This window comes from Selaginella moellendorffii, unplaced genomic scaffold (assembly GCF_000143415.4).
Source record: "Selaginella moellendorffii unplaced genomic scaffold, v1.0 SELMOscaffold_23, whole genome shotgun sequence".
In the NCBI taxonomy this organism is placed as follows: Eukaryota; Viridiplantae; Streptophyta; class Lycopodiopsida; order Selaginellales; family Selaginellaceae; genus Selaginella; species Selaginella moellendorffii.
The window spans coordinates 889,172-908,624 of record NW_003314284.1 but is presented as its reverse complement, the minus strand read 5'-3'; the positions used below and the strand labels follow the sequence as shown (position 1 = coordinate 908,624).

The 19,453-nt window shown below is 42.5% G+C and overlaps 4 protein-coding genes across 4 annotated transcripts; 2 read left to right on the top strand and 2 right to left on the bottom strand.

Moving 5' to 3' along the window:
• Positions 1–5,311: 5,311 nt before the first annotated feature.
• LOC9656659 lies at positions 5,312–7,982 on the bottom strand. Its single transcript, XM_024679043.1, has 10 exons — positions 7,248–7,982; positions 7,139–7,193; positions 6,988–7,093; positions 6,791–6,935; positions 6,686–6,739; positions 6,008–6,628; positions 5,834–5,951; positions 5,752–5,780; positions 5,570–5,698; positions 5,312–5,518 (listed from the first exon to the last, which is right to left on the bottom strand). The coding sequence occupies exons 1-10, from the start codon at positions 7,980–7,982 to the stop codon at positions 5,345–5,347; spliced, it is 2,166 nt and encodes a 721-aa protein (XP_024534811.1). The 3' UTR covers positions 5,312–5,344.
• Positions 7,983–8,129: 147 nt separating this feature from the next.
• LOC112347662 (putative uncharacterized protein DDB_G0277255) lies at positions 8,130–9,928 on the top strand. The gene is made up of 5 exons (XM_024678909.1): positions 8,130–8,165; positions 8,399–8,481; positions 8,560–8,758; positions 8,815–9,595; positions 9,654–9,928. The coding sequence occupies exons 2-4, from the start codon at positions 8,401–8,403 to the stop codon at positions 9,453–9,455; spliced, it is 921 nt and encodes a 306-aa protein (XP_024534677.1). The 5' UTR covers positions 8,130–8,165; positions 8,399–8,400; the 3' UTR covers positions 9,456–9,595; positions 9,654–9,928.
• Positions 9,929–10,248: 320 nt separating this feature from the next.
• LOC9643065 (probable glycerol-3-phosphate dehydrogenase [NAD(+)] 2, cytosolic) lies at positions 10,249–12,310 on the top strand. Its single transcript, XM_002974020.2, has 5 exons — positions 10,249–11,112; positions 11,206–11,427; positions 11,501–11,748; positions 11,811–11,950; positions 12,021–12,310. The coding sequence occupies exons 1-5, from the start codon at positions 10,488–10,490 to the stop codon at positions 12,181–12,183; spliced, it is 1,398 nt and encodes a 465-aa protein (XP_002974066.1). The 5' UTR covers positions 10,249–10,487; the 3' UTR covers positions 12,184–12,310.
• Positions 12,301–14,259, bottom strand: LOC112347665 (THO complex subunit 6-like). The gene is made up of 13 exons (XM_024678919.1): positions 14,049–14,259; positions 13,959–13,987; positions 13,807–13,899; positions 13,675–13,751; positions 13,575–13,620; positions 13,477–13,531; positions 13,358–13,411; positions 13,207–13,287; positions 13,119–13,158; positions 12,945–13,066; positions 12,774–12,887; positions 12,521–12,637; positions 12,301–12,422 (listed from the first exon to the last, which is right to left on the bottom strand). The coding sequence occupies exons 1-13, from the start codon at positions 14,241–14,243 to the stop codon at positions 12,342–12,344; spliced, it is 1,104 nt and encodes a 367-aa protein (XP_024534687.1). The 5' UTR covers positions 14,244–14,259; the 3' UTR covers positions 12,301–12,341.
• Between the last annotated feature and the right edge of the window lie 5,194 nt (positions 14,260–19,453).

The window sequence follows — 19,453 nt, the reverse complement described above, 5'->3', positions numbered from 1 at the left end:
TTAGTTTGGGTGGGAACCCATTAAAAAGGACCCAACAATACCGCCTCCATGGTGTTGTGGCAATAAGAAAAGAATGTCCATAAGGACTGACTGAACAATATCTTTTGATACCTGAAATCATGTTTGTGACAGACCGAAGGATAAGGGTACTCCCCTAGCTAACATAGTAAGGAGCTTGCACTTGGACATAAACCATTGTGGAACAATGACAAACACACAAACAAGAGCTAGCCTATACCTTAAGTTAGTTAGCAATGCCCACTATCCCAAGAGTTAGTCTTTGGAACAATCATAAAAACTTATTAAATATGGAATGGCACTGGATTATGAATTTTGATACGAGAATAACACCATCATATTTAAGACAAGCTCTACATTCTATAGATATGTGTAACTTGCAAATCTAGACACTTTTCATAAATAGCTAATGGGACTGAATAAAATTAACACATAAGGCATGATAGCAAGAGTGTTCTGGCAAATACAGTAAGCTATCATTAGTGAATATCGAGGGACCAAGCTTAATATTGTGGGGGTTTTTAACACTAGCAAGTACAAGCCAATGAATGAGTTTCTCTAACTATATCAAGTATATTTGACTAATAACATTTAGAAATTCTGTCCTTATGCTCTTCTGGCTAAGTGCATATGTGAAGACTAATTTATAAACTAACTTGGGTGGAAACTAATAAAAAGGTTCAGTCTAGTTTAGTCCTACCAACAATAATGACCTTTTACTGAACAGATAACTTTTAATACCCATTGTCACATTTGTAACACTAGTAAATATTAGTGAGAAAAAAGGTTTGTAATCTGCACTTTAGGATGATGTTCTCTTGCCTCCTTTTAAGGGATCTAGTAAATTGGCTAGAAATTTATCCAAGCATTACAAAAAAAATGTCTTTACAACTTTCAAACTATAAGGCATTTGAGGAAAACTTTCCACCTAATATTGTAGTTTTAATTATGCCAAGTTAACCTTATATAATTGTTTATTATCTCCTCTAAATAGTTTATATTTTACTATTTCACCTAAGTATTTTCATAACCTGATCTTGGGTTCAAGAAGAATGAGCAAATCAAGCCCTTTAATTTCTAAACCCCAAAGAAAAATGAATCTATGAAAAATAACAACCACATTATTGAAATGTTGTATTTGGGATTGAAAGGATACCTTGCATTGTGCAATACCTTACTATGATACACCAATAACTGAAGTCATTTTACTAGTCAATATTATCTAAGATAGTCTTTCCCAGTGACACTCCACCATTACATAGCACTCTAAAACATAGAATAAAAGCTGGGCTAATGATCATAGTTCAAAATTTTTATAAGTAGAATTCTGCAATAATCTAAAAAATATTTTAGAGAATATTATATATTGTGAAAAGCTAGGAGATTTAACTAAATAATTAGACTTTTAGCAGCTAGAGAATTTATGTATATATTTTTTTTATGAAGTATAATATCATTCACTAGATGTAAAACACTTTGTTCATTTAAATGTATTAAGCATAATATACAGCTCTAATTTATTTACTCATAAAAAACATAGTTAAAAAGATCTAGTGCAATTATAAAATAAATATGCCATCACTTTATTATGTTAGTGTCATCTAGTAAGCTTTTACAGAATGATGGTAGTGCTTGGCAATTGGTAAACTACAAAATACTTGACAAAATATAGATATTGCCTTTGGAACTAGATAAAATTAGCTATCCAAGCCAGAACCAGTTGTACTGGACCCTCATTTTGTAGCGCAACGGGCTTGAAATTTGGCTCTAAATTCATGTATGCTACAAATACACCTCCTGAATATAGTATGTAGTTTATATAGAGAAAAAAAGACATAGCACCACATCCTATAGGAATATTCAGCAGCATAGGAAGTTTGGGAAGGCACTATAACAATCCTTAAACAAACCTCTCTCAAGGAGGTGTGGCCATAACTTATGAATCAATGCTATAGGGCTGCTTTCTACAAAGGAAGACCAAATTCCCAAATGCTTGGAAATGGAGATATAACAAGAACTCCCTATTTTGTTCAACTCAAATGAATATGCACTCACTTTACATATCTTCACCAAGAGCTTTTTAATGTCCTCAAGAGATGTACTCTTGCAGAGATCTGGAAGACTTCCTATGCCAAGATGTTCAATAATAAGAACTCCTCAGCTTGAGCAATAATCTCAAAAGTTTTGTCACACTTAGTCATCACACTAGTATCCTGATTGGACATTGTTATGATCCGGTATAAAAAGATAAAGATTTAATCTCCCTAGATTATGTTATGCCACCTTTTGAGGTTCTTCACCACCCAACCACCCCCGAGCTACCTCAAAAACTCTATTGTGCCACCGCTCTATTGTGAGCTCTAGGATAGTTAAGTTCCTTACCCTAACATGCCTTAGTATACCTTTGAGCTTCCCTTTGACTGATGTTAACCACATGGTTAAAGCTTCACTCAACAATCATTTCAATGCCATAAAATTATTCTTTTGTGGCTTCTTCCACTTGAATGGCATATTCTTACATAACAATTGTGTCAAAGGAATAGCCACCTCCGCAAAATTACATCAGTAGTATTTGGCTATACCAAAAAAGCTATGTAACTCGCCTATTGAAGTTAATGTAGGCCAGTTCTCCACCACAACCACATTTCTTGGATCCATCTAGACACCTTTAGATGTCACAATATGGCTTAGATATTCCACCTTCGATTTTGCAAACTCATATTTACTCTTCTTCGCATAAAATTTGTTGTCATGTTATAGCAAAAGAACCTTGTGTAAATACACCTTATACTCCTCCATATTTTTGCCGAAAACAAGAATATCATTTAAGAAAATCTCTACAAACTTATGAAGATAATGCTCAAAAACCTTTGTCATTAACCAAGTAAATATAGCTAGTGCATTTGTCAATGGTATAATTGTAAACTCAAAATGCCCAAAGCTTATATTGAATGTCATCTTAAAGATAGATGCATCAGCCATTGTAATCTAATGATATCCATTCCTCAGATCAATCTTAGTAAACACTCATGCTTCACCAAGCTTATTTAAGATATCATCCACATGCAGTATAGGCATTTTATCCTTCACTATCTTCTTATTCAAAGCACAATAGTCAATGTATATCTATATTGAACCATCTTTCTTCTTCACAAGAAAGACCAAAACACTAAATGGAAACTTATTTGGCTAAATAAATCCAAACTCAAGTAACTTTTTAACTTATCGTTGAACTTCTTGCTCCTTTACATAACTCAACTGAAATGGACACTGTTAAATTGGTTGTGTCCCCGATTTCAACGTAATCCCATGCTCCATACCTCGTAATGGAGGCAACCATGAGGAAGTGTAAATGGAAAAATATTAGAAAACTCGTCAAATACATCATATTCTGCTGCTTCTCCACCACACATGCCTTGGTCCCCCAAGTCACAAATAAATAGCAAGTAACTCAAAATTGTTTTTCCATTACAACAAACCCACTTAAAAAATGTAGTAGAAAGCATAACAACTAAAGGTTGAATTCCCTTTCCAAACCATACATCTTTAATGCCATTGTAGTCTAGTAAGACACGCTTAACACTCCACTTTATCTTTGGATCAACCATGGCATCTTAAAAATAAGATCCACATGATGGATATCTACAAGATAAAAAATCTCAACAAGTGTGGTTTTGCCAACCAATAATGCTAGTCCCTTTACATAAGTATCAAAATGATGAGTAGAAGTAGTTGCACCTTCCACTATGTATAGAAGAACTCTTCGTGTCACCAGGCCATGCTCCTCAACAAATTTTACTGAAACAAAGTTGTCATCACTCCCATTATCCAATAAAATTTGCACTGGACTGCCATGGAATACACCCTCCAGTGTTATCCTATCCCTTACACCCTAAACCAACTGGCTAAAGGGGTGATCACTTGATTGTAGGACCCTTTCTTTATCCTATTATTTTGACTTGGTACCTAACAATCCTCCCTTTGCCAGAGAATGATCATTTGCAATCATACTTAAACCACCCTTCAATCACCATAGTTTTTCTCTTAGGGTCTACCAAACTTTGGTTCTCCCTCTAAATCCACCATGTTAAATATTCTTGCAAAATGTTTCTGCCCCACTCATTAGCTATAAAAAAGCCACCCTCTAGTCACCATAGTCCTTTTAAACTTTAGTTCTCCCTCTAAATCCACCATGTTGAATATTCTTTCTTACACCCTAAATCAACTAGCTAAAGTGATTGCTAAAGAACAAGCTCTCTAGCCATTCTTTAGACATAAAAACAAAGTTAGCGAAGATGAATGGACATGAAAACCACCACTATAGGTTTAGCAACACTTGTCCAAGAACAATAAAACATGTACCTCCCTAAGTCCCTTGGATTCCCCCTCAAAACTTCAACCATATGGACCAGAATAGTCATGGTTTCAAGTTCTAATTTAGCTTTGTCCCTTTCACCCCTTCATTTGCTCTTTTCCGATTTCAAGCATGTCAAAATTAAACTCTATGGTTTTATAAAAGATAAATAAATAAAACCCAATTGATAAATTAGTCTGGCCACCAATCCAAAGTGGAATGAACACAAACATTTTATATTGTGGCAAGATTGTCCCTACATAGATGTGGAAGCTTGGCTGTAATGTTAAAAAGTAAAAATGTTTAAGATATTTTAAACTTTAAATCACTATAGTATAAGATCTCAACCATAAAAAAAAAAAAAATTGTGAATAGTCTTTTTCAATAACTGAAATAAAATAGAGATAAAATATTGAACGTTATAAAAAATAAAAAATTGCTACACATTGCATGTAGCAATGTTTGGTTTGCTTAATAGTAGTTTTATTATTACTTATTAATCCAATTGATCAAATAAAGTTTATAATTATAAGCATGTTTGTAATTTGTAAACACTCTTACTACATATCAACCATTAGATGATAGAATAAAAAAGAATATACTAGAAAGGGTTTAAGAAAGTTTATAAATTATAAACATGTTTATAAATTATAAATACAAGATTAATCTAAATGAATAGCAACAGTTTTAAATATTTTAGAATATCCAAGCATATTTTAAGTATATTCACTATCATCAGCAAACCAAAACTCGATTATAGAGCTTAACATTAATCTTAGTATAAAACATCTAGCGCCCATAACCCTTTATAATTTTTCGCTTCTTGGAAAGTAAATATTTGAAGAACCACTACATGATTGCGCTGCTGTGGGGAATGGAAAGGTCTAACTGGTTGCACATTTTCTGGACAATCAATTGAAAGTAAAAGAGACATTTTGGTACCTTTTGGAAATCTTTTTCTTGGTAAATCGTCTAGTACTTCCCTTTTCTCTTGGGGAATTTGCCAAAGATGGAGAGCTTGTCCGCCATTACAATCCTCTCTCCCGGCCTCGGGTGGTCCGTCTGTTGCTGCTTGAGAATTGAGAACAATGAGGGGCCTCTCTGTTCTATTGGTTTTGGAGCAGCGGTTTCTTTGTTAACGGTGTGCTGTGGAGGGAAGACGTCAATGCTAGGAGTGGCAAGTGGGAAGTTACACACCTGTGCGGCAACTGGAAAACCGGAGAGGCTGCTACTGTCATCACGTCCAAATATGAACGACTTCGAGTTTGTACATATGGTTTGCTTGAGCAATGACGAATTCGACGTCGACCGGTTCGAAAATATTGACTGCGGCACCAAAAGTTTGTTACGACTAGATGAGAGGGAACCAGTAATTTTACCTTAGACTTACAAACAGAGGCACACGTTTCTGTGGAAGAGTTTTATGTTATGTGAAAACATATATAGGAATGAAATAAGAACCTTGTTGAGCAGACTTTCTCTTCGTAGTACTATGAGAAACGTTTGCTTTCTTTATGATGCCCAGAACCTCCCTTGACGATTCATCATCAGCAGGAGACATAAACAGTTCCTGCCTCTCCTGAAAACAGAGATATGTAAGTTGACATGTTCAGAGGAGGCATACTTCACTCTTACAGCAGTTTCGAGCAGCCGTTGCCGTAAAATTGTACGCTCTGTTTCTTCGTCGTCCGACGACTCGTGATATATTTGCATGTCCTCTTCCAAAAATTCAAGACCGATAGATGGAGGCGGCGCAGCTTCCTTTGTTTCTTTCAGTTTCACCGAAGTCCCCCGTGACAACTCTTGTGGATCTGAATCGTCGGCATCCAGAAACGAAGAAATCTCGGCTGTATACTCCGTCTGCTTTGATGATCCTTGAATCCTCCACAAGATGCTGTCGGTCTGAGCTTCATCTTGTTGTTCTAGCCACTGACGATGAAGATCGGCACGTCTGCCATTATCCAGAGGCTCTTCCGCCTCTGCTGAACGATCAATAATTTCGAGGACTTCGGCACTGTCATCTCCTTCGTCCTCCTCACTGTTATGAAGGATAAGGTCCTCATCCTCAGCTTCAGCTTCGTCATCTATAAGTGCCATGATTGGAGGCTTCACAGGGAAGGCTTCGACGGTCTCAGTAGTCCCAAGAGCTTCATCTTGACTTTCCGTCATATGCAAGTCCAAGTGGATCCCTCCATTGTAGTTATCTTGACTTCCTGCGAGAATATAGTCCAGAGCTTGGGAGTCCGGAAAGAGATCCTACGAGGAGAAACGGGTCTGTTAGCGAGATCTTGAAAGTTGTCGAAATTCACACACCTGAGTATCTTCTAAAGGCTGTCTGAAAGCGTTGCTGCATCTTACAGGAGATTCCTGAAAATCATCCATGTTAGACGCAATCGCATGCAGGAATACGCAACTGACCTTACTAGAACTAGTATCCTCTAGAACTTTATTCATTCCGGAACATTCATCCTCGTTTTCACAGTAACTTGTTGAGATCGTAGGGAGCTGGCTCGTATCATGCCCCACATCAACGTCGTTTTGATGACTTACTTTCAACTTACTCCTGCATTGCTGACATGTTACAAGAACAACGCAATAATTTTTATAAAGCATACGCTGACTTCCATCCCAGTTGAATTTTCCTCTGTCGTAATTTGGATAAGAGCCCAGACATAGGAACTTCAACAACAGGAGCTGCTTCAAAGGCCGCTTCCCTTGTTTCTATAAAAACATTTGATTAACTAGTAGATGTAAGAAAATGCTTACCTCGTAGCAATCTTTGCGACTCTGCATGCATCTCGTCAAGCTCCTTCTTGGTGACCTGAAAGAAATCAGAACTTTTAAATCATAAAAACACAGAAAGAAAAATATGCACCTTCCTAACCCGATGTTTCGTATCATCCTGCAAACTCGAAGAAGGTTGAAGGCTGTGAGCATCAATAGGCTTGTTCTCAGGCTCGGCTATCCTTTTTCTCTTTTTGCTCGAGGTAACAACACCATCGGAGAGTAGCTCATCCAAACTGTTCTTAGACGACTCTGAGCCACTAAAGCTCCCATTACCCACGCCAGATCTTGCAGGCTCGTTCTCAATTCCGTCGGAGAGTAGCTCCTCCGCCTGGCGCTCTCTTGCGAAAACTTTTCGCTTCTTCTTCGTGACGATGCCATCGGAAAGTAGCTCATCCAAACTGTTTCTAGACGTCTCTGAGTCATTGTCGCTCCCAGTCGGATCCAAATCCTCGTGACCCATGCCAGATCTCGCAGGATTGTCTTCGGAGACTGCTTCGCCTGTCTTGCTCTTCTTGGCGATTTTTTTCCAGGCATCCAAACTGTTCTTCGACGACTCTGACTCACTACCACCTTCCAAGCTCCCATTTGAATCCAAATTTCCAGGACCGCCGAAATCCATACCGTCACCAGGTCTAGCATCGCCCGTAGAATCCCTATGCCCCTCCAAATCCGCATTCTTCTCGGATCCAAGCTCTATGTCTACAGCAGCTCGCTCCAATCCCAGATCAACGCCACCAGTTGAAGAACAATCGTGTCGCTCGTCAAAGCCGGCGATAGAAGTTTCCTGGCGTACCTTGCGAAGGCGCTTGAGCTTGCCCTCCATCGCTCCAACCCTAGGTGAAATTTGGGCGCCATCTCGAGTTTTGATTTTCTTCCCGCCAAAAGATTCCACGTGTTAGAGTTTAACTCGCTAGGAAATGTAACGCCACGCCCACCGAAGATGAAGAAGGCAAGCTAGGGTTTTTAGACGCCGAGCTCGTGTTCTTCGCGGGAGGATAATCGCGAGGTATGTTACGCGTTTCAGATGTGTGTCTCCACACCTCTAGAGTTGGCTTGGATCGTCGTCGCGATTCGCGAAGAAGAAATTGCTAGTTTTTTTTTGTGTGATTCAATTTTTAGGCAATTGAGAGCTCATTCTTGACTCGTTGTCATCTCTCACAGGTCTATGGTTGCTTGTCTTTGCTTTTGCGAGGCCTGTGTGTGGTATTCTTCTCCCTCCTAACGCATTGGTGATTTTAGACATGGATATTGTTGCACCACCTGCGAGATGGAGGTCCGAGTCACAAGAGATTGGGGGTTTCTATAAGTTTTTGAAGGCAGAGGTGAGTGGAAGATCGAGTTTCTATTTTCTTTCTTTCGTTTTCGCTTTTTTTTTTTCATTCGTAATTCATTCACTCCAGGTTGAGAGACTTAACGAGGCAGAGAATAATCTGAGCACGCAGGCAATGAGGCAGACCAATTTAATTTTGAGGGAGGACGTCAGTCCGAATCCATACATCCAAAAGATGTATTTCGAGCACCAGATGAAGAAGAGACTTGGAGACTCCAAGTATCCTCAAGCATTTAGACCCTCGGAACCACGTCTTCAATTCCCATCAGGTTGGTAACTTCGTTTCTTCACTAGACTTACATGTTTGTTTATCTCTCTGGCCCAGCAGTATGGGGCTCTTCTGTAAAGCCTGAGAAAGACGAAGTCGCAGAACGTTGCTCGTCTCGGGCGACCGAGGACTCACGAACTGAGAGCAGAGTGGAGTCACAGTCGGGTTCTCATCTTTCAGGTCCGGCTTTGGAAGAGATTGGATCACCGAAGCCTGCTAGATATAAGTTGCCAGAACCGGAGCCAATCAGCTACAGGATTCCAGAGAAGAAAAGCAACAGTGGACCATTAGACTTTGGACGACCAAAGAGCAACAACAATGGTCCAGTGCAAAGCAGCAATTTTGGACGATCGCAGGGCAGAAACAACGGGCAGAGCAACAGCAATGGGCCATTGCAACGCAGCAGCTTGGGACGAGCGCAGAGTAGCAGCAACGGAAGAGCGCAGGGCACTAGCAACAACAACGAGCGACCGCAGAGCTTTAACACTGGACGCATTAACCATGGAAGATCTTCACAGAGCAACAACAACAACAACAACATCAGCAACGACAGGAGCACCCCAAGCAATGGCGATGATTCAAGGCGACTGGACAGAATGAATGCTTTCAGGGAATTCAGCGGCGATGATGAATATGGAAAATCTGGCATTTTTTATAAGGTCGGTCGGTCAAGATCAGGCGCTCGGTTTTATGGTTGAGGTTTTGCCGGAGAAGAAACAGTCCAGGAGAGACGAGAACAGGACGCTATGGCCGTGGAAGTTTTGTCCACTGGCACTTATGAACTAGAACACAGGGAGGTGGAGTATCCGTTTTGCGAGAACACGAACTTTTCTTCTCGGTAAGTCTCTTGAAGCTTGTGAAAGCCGAGCGACTGACTTGGTTCGTGGTTTTTGCAGTTGCTATCAATACGACTATAGTTTGAGAGATTTCATTTTCCTGGACAAGCTCCAAATTCGTTTGGAAGCTATCGTCGCGTCTTTCCGATCCATGTCGAGCGAAAACTTCTGTTTGAGCGCGCGCAATGAAGCCGGTCGGTCAGCTCCAGATTTTTATGAACCGTGGCGCTTGGTAAGTTTAGTTCTTTCTATAAGCCATCGAATCAAATTCGCGATCTATTTTTCTTTCCATCTCCAGATCTATTCGAGCACCGAAAGCTCATTTTTTTGGTTTCGCCTCGTCTCGTGACTCTCGGTGGAAAATGCGGCTTGACCAAGTCAGCGCCACCGTTGGCGCGGCGCTAAACATCCAAGCCACAACCACTTTGGAGAAAACGCCCATTTATTTCGTGATGGCAGGTGGAGCGCTGTCTACACGTGGCCCGCGCACAGTGGTCGGGACACCGGTGATGCCGGCGAGCGAGTCGGCCGTCCACGCGGCGGCACCGCCGAAGTTCTTTGGCCGCCACGCTGTTTCACACGTGGACTGTCGATGGTGACGTGTCAGGGATCATGCAAACCGGACCCCTGTTGGGGGTTTTATCGCAAGATATATTTCTCTTTCGGCGAGGGCAGCAGGAAGATCGCCAGGCGTCGCTCCTTCGCTCGCTCGCTCGCTCGAATCCAGGTTTGCTTCATCGGCATTGCTCGAGCGGTGCCTCCCGATCCTCGATCCAGTGCCTTCTTGCCGAGATCGGTCGATATTTCGAGTGGAATTCACCGCGATTTCCATCCCGGGGCGCTCGCCTATGAGGGTTTCGTGAGGATCCCATCCATTCCAGCGGCGCATCGACAATGGCATCCAAGTTCCACAGCTGCAATGGCAAGACGCTCGAGGAGCGCGTGGCGGAGATCAGGGAGCTGCTCGGCAAGGCCGACGGAGATGTCCTCAAGATCGTCGGTGTGGGAGCCGGCGCGTGGGGCAGCGTCTTCGTGGCGATGCTCCAGGACGCCTTCGGCCACCTGAGGGATTTGGTCCAGGTCCGGGTGTGGCGGCGCGGGGGCAAGGCGGTGGACAAGAAATCCGCCCAGCACCTCTTCGAGATCATCAATTCCAGGGAGGACGTGCTCCGGCGGCTCATCCAAAAGTGCGCCTATCTCAAGTACGTGGAGGGGCGATTGGGCGATCGAGTGCTCTACGCGGACGAGATCTTGCGCGATGGCTTTTGCATCAACATGCTGGATACGCCGCTGTGCCCCCTCAAGGTGGTCACCAATTTGCAAGAGGCTGTGTGGGACGCGGACATTGTCATCAACAGCCTTCCTTCCACGGAGACCCGGCCAGTGTTTGAGGAGATTGGGAGGTACTGGCGAGAGAGAAGAACCATGCCCGTGATCATATCGCTATCAAAAGGAGTCGAGGCAGCTCTCACGCCCGTGCCACACATTGTCACTCCAACGCAGATGATCAGCGAAGCAAGTAAGTGGTTTTCTTTCTCTCTTAAGTTCTTAGATTTGTTTTCTTAAAGGTCTTGTGATTCTTTTAGCCTGACAATGCTTTTGTTTTATGTAGCCAAGGTGCCTCTAGAGAACATTCTTTATCTAGGTGGACCAAACATCGCGGCGGAGGTTTACAACAAGGAGTACGCAAACGCCCGGATCTGTGGCTCCGAGAAGTGGAGGAAACCTTTGGCTCGTTTCCTGAGGCAGCCGCATTTTGTGGTGTGGGACAACAGCGACCTCGTTACTCATGAAGTCATGGGAGGCTTGAAGAACGTCTACGCAATTGGTGCCGGTTAGTGTTCAAGTTCTTAGTTTCTTGTTTGGAAAACGAAAGAAATGTTCTAAAATCTTTGGCTCGCTCACAGGTATGGTTGGCGCACTGACAAACGAGAGCGCGACGAGCAAGGCCGTCTACTTCGCGCATTGCACGTCGGAGATGATCTACATCACGCACTTCCTGGCCGAGGAGCCCGAGCGCTTGGCCGGGCCTCTTCTGGCGGACACGTACGTGACTCTACTAAAGGGACGCAATGCCTGGTATGGGCAGAAGCTCGTGGAAGGGGAGCTCAGGCTCGACATGGGAGACAGCATCCAAGGCAAAGGCATGATACAGGTGAGATCTCTCATACTTTTCCTTTTGGAAGACACTCACCCAACTTCAATTCACTTTGGCAGGGAGTGTCAGCCGTGGAAGCTTTTCATGAATTGCTCAGACAACCAAGCCTGAGCGTGATGCACCCAGATGGTAACCGGCCCGTGGCTCCAGTTGAGCTCTGTCCCATACTGCAAATGCTTTACAGGATCCTCATCAAGAGGTAGGCCTAGTAGTCCACACATTCCTTTTCTCCTTGCTCACTGGCTTGTGCGTTTATACGTTTTGTGCAGGGAGTGCTCGCCAGAGGCCATCTTGCAGGCTTTACGTGACGAGAATATGTATGATCCCAGGCGCCGGATAGAGGCAGCGCAGGGCAAGGACTGCTACATGCCGCAGCTCCTGGGGAACGTAAAGACTACCGCAAATGGTGTGATCAAACAGGTCTTGGCATAGATTTCACGGTCGGGTTTTTTTTTTCTGGCTCTTGGTTTCATGCTTTTCTGCTAGAGAGCATGCACGATGTCAGTAGCAATTGCCGATAAAAACAGGAAACACGAAGAAAACATCAGATTCTTTCACACGTCCCAAGCATTTTCTTAGAACTTTGCAAGCTAGCAGCTAAAAGTACACAGATGGCTTCCATAGCTGGATATCACATCCACCATTCCGCCATGGCCACCAACAGCTGTCACCTGGGTATAAGTTTCCAAAAGGCAATGAAAAAGTCGTGAGAATCTTTTCTAGCTCTTTGTCTCGAGCCTAGAAAGCACAGAAACAAAGTGATACTTACTCCAGATGGATGGAGTGACACGGCGAAGGAAGACAATGGAGCGCAAGCGACTTGGGACGAAAGCTTCCCGCCAAAGGTGAATCGAGAAAGATGCGGTTGAACACCGACGACCACAATCTGTCATATAAAAGATCATTTTTCTATCAGTCAAAGATCTTTCAAAAGATCTACCTATCAGAAGTTTATCAAAAGATCGAAAGATCTACCAAAAGCTTATCAAAACTCTCATTCGTTTTTAAAATCAAAAGCTGACCTCGTCCGTGGTGAAGGCCACGTCTTGCGGTGCTCCAGCGGTCGTTATTCTCGTTGCTGCTGCTACCATTGGCAAGTTCCAAAGCGTTACACATCCTCCTCCAGTCCCACACGCCTTTTGCAAGCAAAAACAAACAAGTATGAAACAAAGCCAAGGCATGGAGAAACTTACCATCCAATTCTCGCTAGCATCCACTGCTACACAGCTCACCCATGGGAGCCTGGATTTTGCTCTTGCCACTCGTTGTACATTCCAAGGATCCAACACTGCTGTGCATCGGCCGGATCTACAGTCTACAGGCCGTCAACTTAGCAGTGATCTTTCGTTTCTGTCGCAAAAGCTTACCCCAGATTCTGCAGGTGCCATCCTCGGATCCCGTGATTAACTGCATTGGGAGGAATGTAGATTCAGATGAATAAACATGTTTGATTACCTGTTTCTGAGATGGTCTCGACGCTATGCAGTGCAAGTAACCGGCATGGCCTTGAAATACCATTGAACCTTGTCCAGTTTCCTGAAAGTAAGGTGCTGTAAACTCTTGCATGAATTTGCATAAAGTGCTCGTTGGAAACATGATACTTTACCAAGTCCCAACCATAAGCACAGCCATCGCCAGCAGCACAGAAAAGCGTCCCTGCCTTTTGAGAAAATAAACGTAAGTAGAAGAAATAAAATTTTTGCGGAGAGTTCTACGTAATATTACATCTGCTGCGAGACCATTGGCTTCGGCAACGGGTAGAAGAGAACCATGCTGACCCCTGCAAACATCGCAGTGGAGAAGATCGGGAGCTAAAAACTTACCTCTGCTGAGGAATTTTCATCTCCAAAACAGGCCGCTCTTGCATATCTAATGAGGCCACAATGAGAAAAAAAGAGAGAAAAAAGAAAAAAGCTTTCAAACCCGAGCTTGAATCACTGCCCAATCTTTCCAAAACGTCGTTCCATCGCCAGATCGCTATCCGTCCGTCATCCCCACAACTACGACAATTGTTTTGGTCATACCATTCGAAAGTTCTTACAATTAATCGCTTACCTCGCAAGAACTTTGTTTCCATCTTCTCCAAATGACAGCAAACCATACGCCGGGCCATCGTGTCCAGCGAGCGACAACCATGGTTTTGCCAATCTGGAAAAAGGAAAAAGAGTATTTTCTCCTTAGGAACTTGAGCCATCGAAGATTCTTACTCGTCAGTGGTCTCCGCTATGCCCGAGATCTACCAGGACAAGAAAGAAAACTGGAGGCGATCACCAAAGAGAAATAATGCGAAGACTTACAGGAGGAGATCGGCAAATGGGATGAATCCCAACGCTGCCATCGCTCGTCGCGGCGGCCAAGAAGCGCGGGGGAGGCGGCGCCAGCTCCAATGTCGGCGGGAACCGGAGCGCAAACACAATGCGCGTCCTCAGGCACCTCTCCGCAAGAACCGATGCCTTGAAATCGTCCCGCCGCCATCCTCGAGCGTCTCCCATCACCTAAAGCCCTAAGTTAATGTGCCAAGTAAAAACCAGTACTTTGCCTTTGGAGATCTTGAGCTCCACCACCTCCTCCGGACTGGAGTATACAAAGCTGACACGGGCAACGATCTCTGGCCTACATTCTCATCTTTGGCACCGGCGTCCGCGCAGAAGTCGATGACAAATACCTGGGCACCGTGCTGCCTCGAGTCGATCCAGGCTCCAAGCAAGAGCTGGAGACAAGAGAAACTTGCTTGTTGCTCCTCGCTCCAGCTCCCTGTTGCTCTTCGCTCCACGCTCCAGAACACTGGGAACCAAAAGAAAACCAAAAGAAATCTAACACTCTGAGAGTGCTTGGGCCAGTGGATCGAGCTCTGCTACTCTAAATCACACCACATAAGTTTTAACTCCTAAGGATCACTTGATGATTTGCTACGCTGTGTAGCAGCAACGCTTTGCGTTTCAAATCTGGAGAATGCTGTTAGAAATTCTGTTGACAAGAACATTGAAAGATTGATTGACAAATCCTAATGGTCGTGATAATGGTAGTAGCCGCCAGGGATGGAGTGCATGTGAATGCTGCTGATAATCACATTCCTCACACCAACAAAAGGACACGCTCGAAAAAGCAATGCATTTCTGTCCTTGAGCTTGAAAAGAACTTTAAGCATGATTGCTTGAGATCAAGATCCCATGCACAAATGCATGACTTTTTGCCTATATGAGTTCCTCATCACAAGAACAAACCTCTGTGACCACCTTCTGAAGAAATTTGAACTCAAACCCACCTCTGCATCGTTGTTTTCACCTTGCTTCCTTGCGTTCTTCAGCTGAAGAATATTACCTTCACCACTCAAGATACACAATCAAATCAGTCCTGTGACCTTTATAAACAGCTTGTAATTGGTAATTGCCTCCCATTTACGCCACAATGAACTCCCTGAGCCGAGCGCAATACCCTAACATCTCCTGCACACACCCAACTCAACGGCCGATAAGCAAATTTACAGCAAACACCTCACACCTTCTTCACAGTTCATTCATGCGCGTTGTTTGTTTGGTGAGTTGAAAATTGCTACCCTCTCACTATGGCCGCATAGCGCTGACTCCTTGGTATTGTCCAGGAGGTCGTGGAGCATCGATCTCCAGCTTGGGAACATATCTATCTGCATGGCAAGGAATTATGGTTTTTATCATCATCAAACAATGATTGCAAATGATTAAGAGCATGAGAAATATCCTAGAATATACTAGGATATTTTAAATATATGCTATCCAGTCTCGGTTAAAAATTTCATCGTGAACTGTCTTTTGGGCTTATTGGAAAGCTATGGAATACTTACCATCCTGTAAAACACATTCCTGAATGCATCTGATGGGCTTTAGCATCTTTCAATCTGTTGATCTTTTGAGGCTAGTTTACATTTGTATACTCCAGTTATATATAATTTTCTTACTTTGTTTGCTTTAGTCTTTAGTATTTATTGTAATATATTTTTGCCATCATTGTTCATAATGGGAACTTGACATTCTACTTATGCTAATGAGATAAAACTTGCCAATACATAATACATATAGGTTAGCTTAATGTTTAATAAAAATGTATAATTTTGCTTTCAATTTATTCATTTTGTCCTTTTATTCTTGTCATATGATGTTGATGGATTTTTCTATCCACCAAGCTCTCCATTCCAATCCTTTACTTCTGCAATAAGCGAAGCCATGCTTATCATCTGGAAGAGTAAAAAAGAAGCAAAGCATATCATCCTTGAAAGTCTCAAAAGTATGGTTCAAATCCATTAGGGAAACATGCTCTAAAATCCTTGACTAGAGCGTGTTTTCAATTATGCAATTTCCCTTACTTCTATTTACCTGCCTTGGAACCTCTTAAAGTGGCTCTATTTGTGAATCCATCTGTTTCAATAAGCTCACCAATGCATATGCATTGCTTAATGACCACTAGTTAATATATTACTTGCTCTATTGTGGTGCAAAAATCTTGATATTGTGCAGCATGGCCAGCAAGGTAGTCCACCAAGCAAAACACACACTTATAAATAACATTCTCTATTGAAGCATCTAGCCTCCTCTTCCTAGAGGGTGCAGGGTTCTAATGACAGTAAAAGGAGCTATGGGGAACTTCCTTGCCCCCATATTTCACATAGGGGTACTTTTGCAGCAACTTTGGAGCTACTGATATAAGGACTTCATGAAAAAATTGTGATTAAGGTTTTTGTTTAGTGGTGGATTGATTGGTATGCAGAGAGTGTCAAGGGTAGAGCTCTACTAAGGGATTAGCACTACTACCCAATACACAAGTAGGGAAGATGAAAAGGGAGTTAGAAAAAGTCATTTGATTGTTCTGCAAATAGTTAAAAGTCTTATGTCATAAAGGAAGTGGTCAAACATTTGAAAAAGAGTGTCAGAAAGCATTTTAAAATTAAGAGGTACTCAAAGGGTACTATGGAGGACCAAGATTGACTAAAAAACAAGTTGAAGGAGTGGAAATTATGGGTTAAAGGCTATAAGTTGCAACTAGAACATAAAACTCTCCAAGTTCCTGTAGACATTGAACTTCTTTTATGGGTGGTGAAGTTGTAAGGAATTAACTCCCTGAGGTGTCATAGGTTAAAGGATATTTGAAATCACAATTAAAATGATAAAGAGTTTATTAGATGAGACTAAGTCTGAAATTGAGTCTAAGACCGATTCCGAGACTAAGTTCAAGATCATAACTCTGAAACTGAGTTCAAGATTGAGTCCAAGACCAAGTTCAAAACTAAGTTTGAGATCCGAGATTGGGTTCAAGACTTGAGATCAAGTCCAAGACCGAGTTCGAGGTTGGGCCCGATGTTGAGTCTGAGATCGAGTTTGAGACCGAGTCTGAGGTTAAGTCTAAGATCAAATCCAAGATTAAGTTTGAGATTGAATCCAAATACTAATACAAATCGTAAGGTAAAAGCCCAAAGCAATCATCTCCTAGGGGAAAGGGTTGCAAAGGGTTCTAAAAATATAATAAGGATAGTGAGGTTTAAGAACTAATCTTGAAGGGACTCTTTAGTGGTGCTTCCAAATTGAGTTGAAAATGGGATTGGGGTTAAAAGCCTTAAATGGGAGTGAGTGTGGACTTGCCAAAAATGCCATCTAAGGAAGTGCTCAAAAGCAGCTCCCACTCCCAAAAAGGGAATCAACTACAGTACTTCTAGCTCATATGGAGTGGTGCTCTACTTGAGTACTATGTAATTTATTAGTCCTCACTCCTTCCTAGGGGCTTAAGCCTTCTCTTTGGGATGGAAATGGAAGAGTAAGGGTATTTATACTAAGTTATTAAGTTATAGTGTTTCCCTCCATGGTCCTGAAGTAAGAGATGTATCTAAGGCTTGGGAGTTAAAGAGTCCCATAATTAAGTTTTATTGTACCATGGGATATTAGGAACCTGGAAACTTGGTGTGTTCAACTGCTTGTATTTGCGGTGAGTGTAGTTAAACTTTAAGTCCAATCTAACATAGGGAGGGGGATTGAGAAAGAATTTGGGAATTCGTGGATGGATAGCTTAACACTTCGTTGCTCTTGTAATGAGTAGTTGAAACTAAGTAAACCAAGTATAAGCTAGTACAATAAACGGGAACCTTGGTAAAAGAACTTAACTAAGGTTAAGGTAGTGGTGGTTGGATAGACGTGGTAAGTTGGCAAATTAAACTTTTGGATCCTAACTCAGTGGCAATGTTGGTGAGCATTACTATAAATGAAGTGGAATTTAGTGGGGACTGGAGAAGGGATATTGGGAAAGGGTGTTTTTTATATCTTTGGGCATCCTAAGGATGCTAAAATGTGGTTATGGAATGACCACTCATGGATAGATGGCCTAGTCTTCAGAAGACAGGATTGTGGCACAAGTTGTCTTGGCTACTAATGACACAAATGTAAATAGACATAGCTTTAGTATAATGGGCTAATGTGTTAGTGGTATTTTTAAAGTGTCTATTATAAAGTCGGATATGTGGAGCATGCAAACCAAGTGTATAGGCTGAGTGGTATAGATATTGGTTGTGCAAATTTCACTTCTCCATCCTAGTGTGAGACACAAATCCCTAAGTCTCAACATGGAGCTGAAAGGGTGCCACATGGTAGTGGCTGAAGCAAAAGCCAAATGAGTGTAACACGTTTGGACTAAAATCTCCGACTCGAAAAGTCGAGAGTGGGAGTGGAACTCCCAATGAAGGGCTCAAAGAAGAAGCACGAAGTGAGCAATAAGTGAGTCTTTAGAAAAGGGACAGAAAAGAACCAACACATGACACGTAGAAGTGTTCAAGATGGAGTCCGAGATAGACCTGAGATGGAGTCCGAGATTAACCCAAGATGGACTCCGAGATGGACCCAAGATGGAGTTTGAGATGGAGTCTAAGATGGACTCGAGATGGAGTCTGAAATGGACCCGAAATGGAGTTCGAGATGGGGTCCGAGATGAACCTGAGATGGAGTCCGAAATGGAACCGAGATTGAGACCGAGACCGAGACCAAGACCGAGACCAAGACCGAGGCCAAGACTAAGACCGAGTCCGAAGCTGAGACAAAGTAATCCTGAACTGTGGAAAGGAAGAGGAGTAGTCCTTTAGTGTGGCGACTAAGGATACAGTCACATGGTGAGGAAGTCCTAGAGGACAGTGAGACTTAATGGTCGGGCTGTAGGTTTTGATCCAGTGGTAGTGTTGGCGAACACGGCCATGGACAAAAAGGGATTTAGTGGGGACCGAAAAAGTGATATTTGGGAAGGCTATTCCCCATATCCGTAGGCATCCTAAGGATGCTAAGGAGTGGATCTACGATGATCACTCATAAATAGATGGCTTAGTCTTTGAGAGACAGGACTGTGATGTAGGTGGTGTTGGACCATTAGTGTGACCAAGGTGAAGGGGCATAGCCTTAGCGTAATAAGTTAATATGTCGGTAGTACCTTGGGGTGTTGGTCATGAGATTGGAAATGTGGAGCATTTAGACCAAGTGCAACGATTGAGTGGTATAGATGCCATTCTTAGGGCTAGCAAGCCCCACGTCATAAATTAGATTTATAGAGGTTATAAATGAAACTCCTTCAAGTGGTCGGAGGTGTGGTTAAGTGACTAAAGTAGAATGGAAAAATTAATTGTTTACACCTAGAAAGGTTTTTACTTAAGGGCATTATTATTCTCTTTTTTATTTCATGCCACCTTTCCACTTAACCATAA

Coding starts and splice junctions, on each gene's coding strand:
- LOC9656659 (XM_024679043.1), bottom strand. CDS start 7,982: ATGGAGGGCAAGCTCAAGCGCCTTCGCAAGGTACGCCAGGAAACTTCT. Junction 7,094..7,138: donor GTCGCAAAGATTGCTACGAG/GTAAGCATTTTC, acceptor ATGTTTTTATAG/AAACAAGGGAAGCGGCCTTT. Junction 6,740..6,790: donor AGGATACTAGTTCTAGTAAG/GTCAGTTGCGTA, acceptor GATGATTTTCAG/GAATCTCCTGTAAGATGCAG.
- LOC9643065 (XM_002974020.2), top strand. CDS start 10,488: ATGGCATCCAAGTTCCACAGCTGCAATGGCAAGACGCTCGAGGAGCGC. Junction 11,428..11,500: donor CGTCTACGCAATTGGTGCCG/GTTAGTGTTCAA, acceptor GCTCGCTCACAG/GTATGGTTGGCGCACTGACA. Junction 11,749..11,810: donor AAGGCAAAGGCATGATACAG/GTGAGATCTCTC, acceptor TCACTTTGGCAG/GGAGTGTCAGCCGTGGAAGC.
- LOC112347662 (XM_024678909.1), top strand. CDS start 8,401: ATGGATATTGTTGCACCACCTGCGAGATGGAGGTCCGAGTCACAAGAG. Junction 8,482..8,559: donor ATAAGTTTTTGAAGGCAGAG/GTGAGTGGAAGA, acceptor CATTCACTCCAG/GTTGAGAGACTTAACGAGGC. Junction 8,759..8,814: donor ACGTCTTCAATTCCCATCAG/GTTGGTAACTTC, acceptor TCTCTGGCCCAG/CAGTATGGGGCTCTTCTGTA.
- LOC112347665 (XM_024678919.1), bottom strand. CDS start 14,243: ATGGGAGACGCTCGAGGATGGCGGCGGGACGATTTCAAGGCATCGGTT. Junction 13,900..13,958: donor ATAGCGGAGACCACTGACGA/GTAAGAATCTTC, acceptor TCCTTTTTCCAG/ATTGGCAAAACCATGGTTGT. Junction 13,621..13,674: donor GGGCAGTGATTCAAGCTCGG/GTTTGAAAGCTT, acceptor TGGCCTCATTAG/ATATGCAAGAGCGGCCTGTT.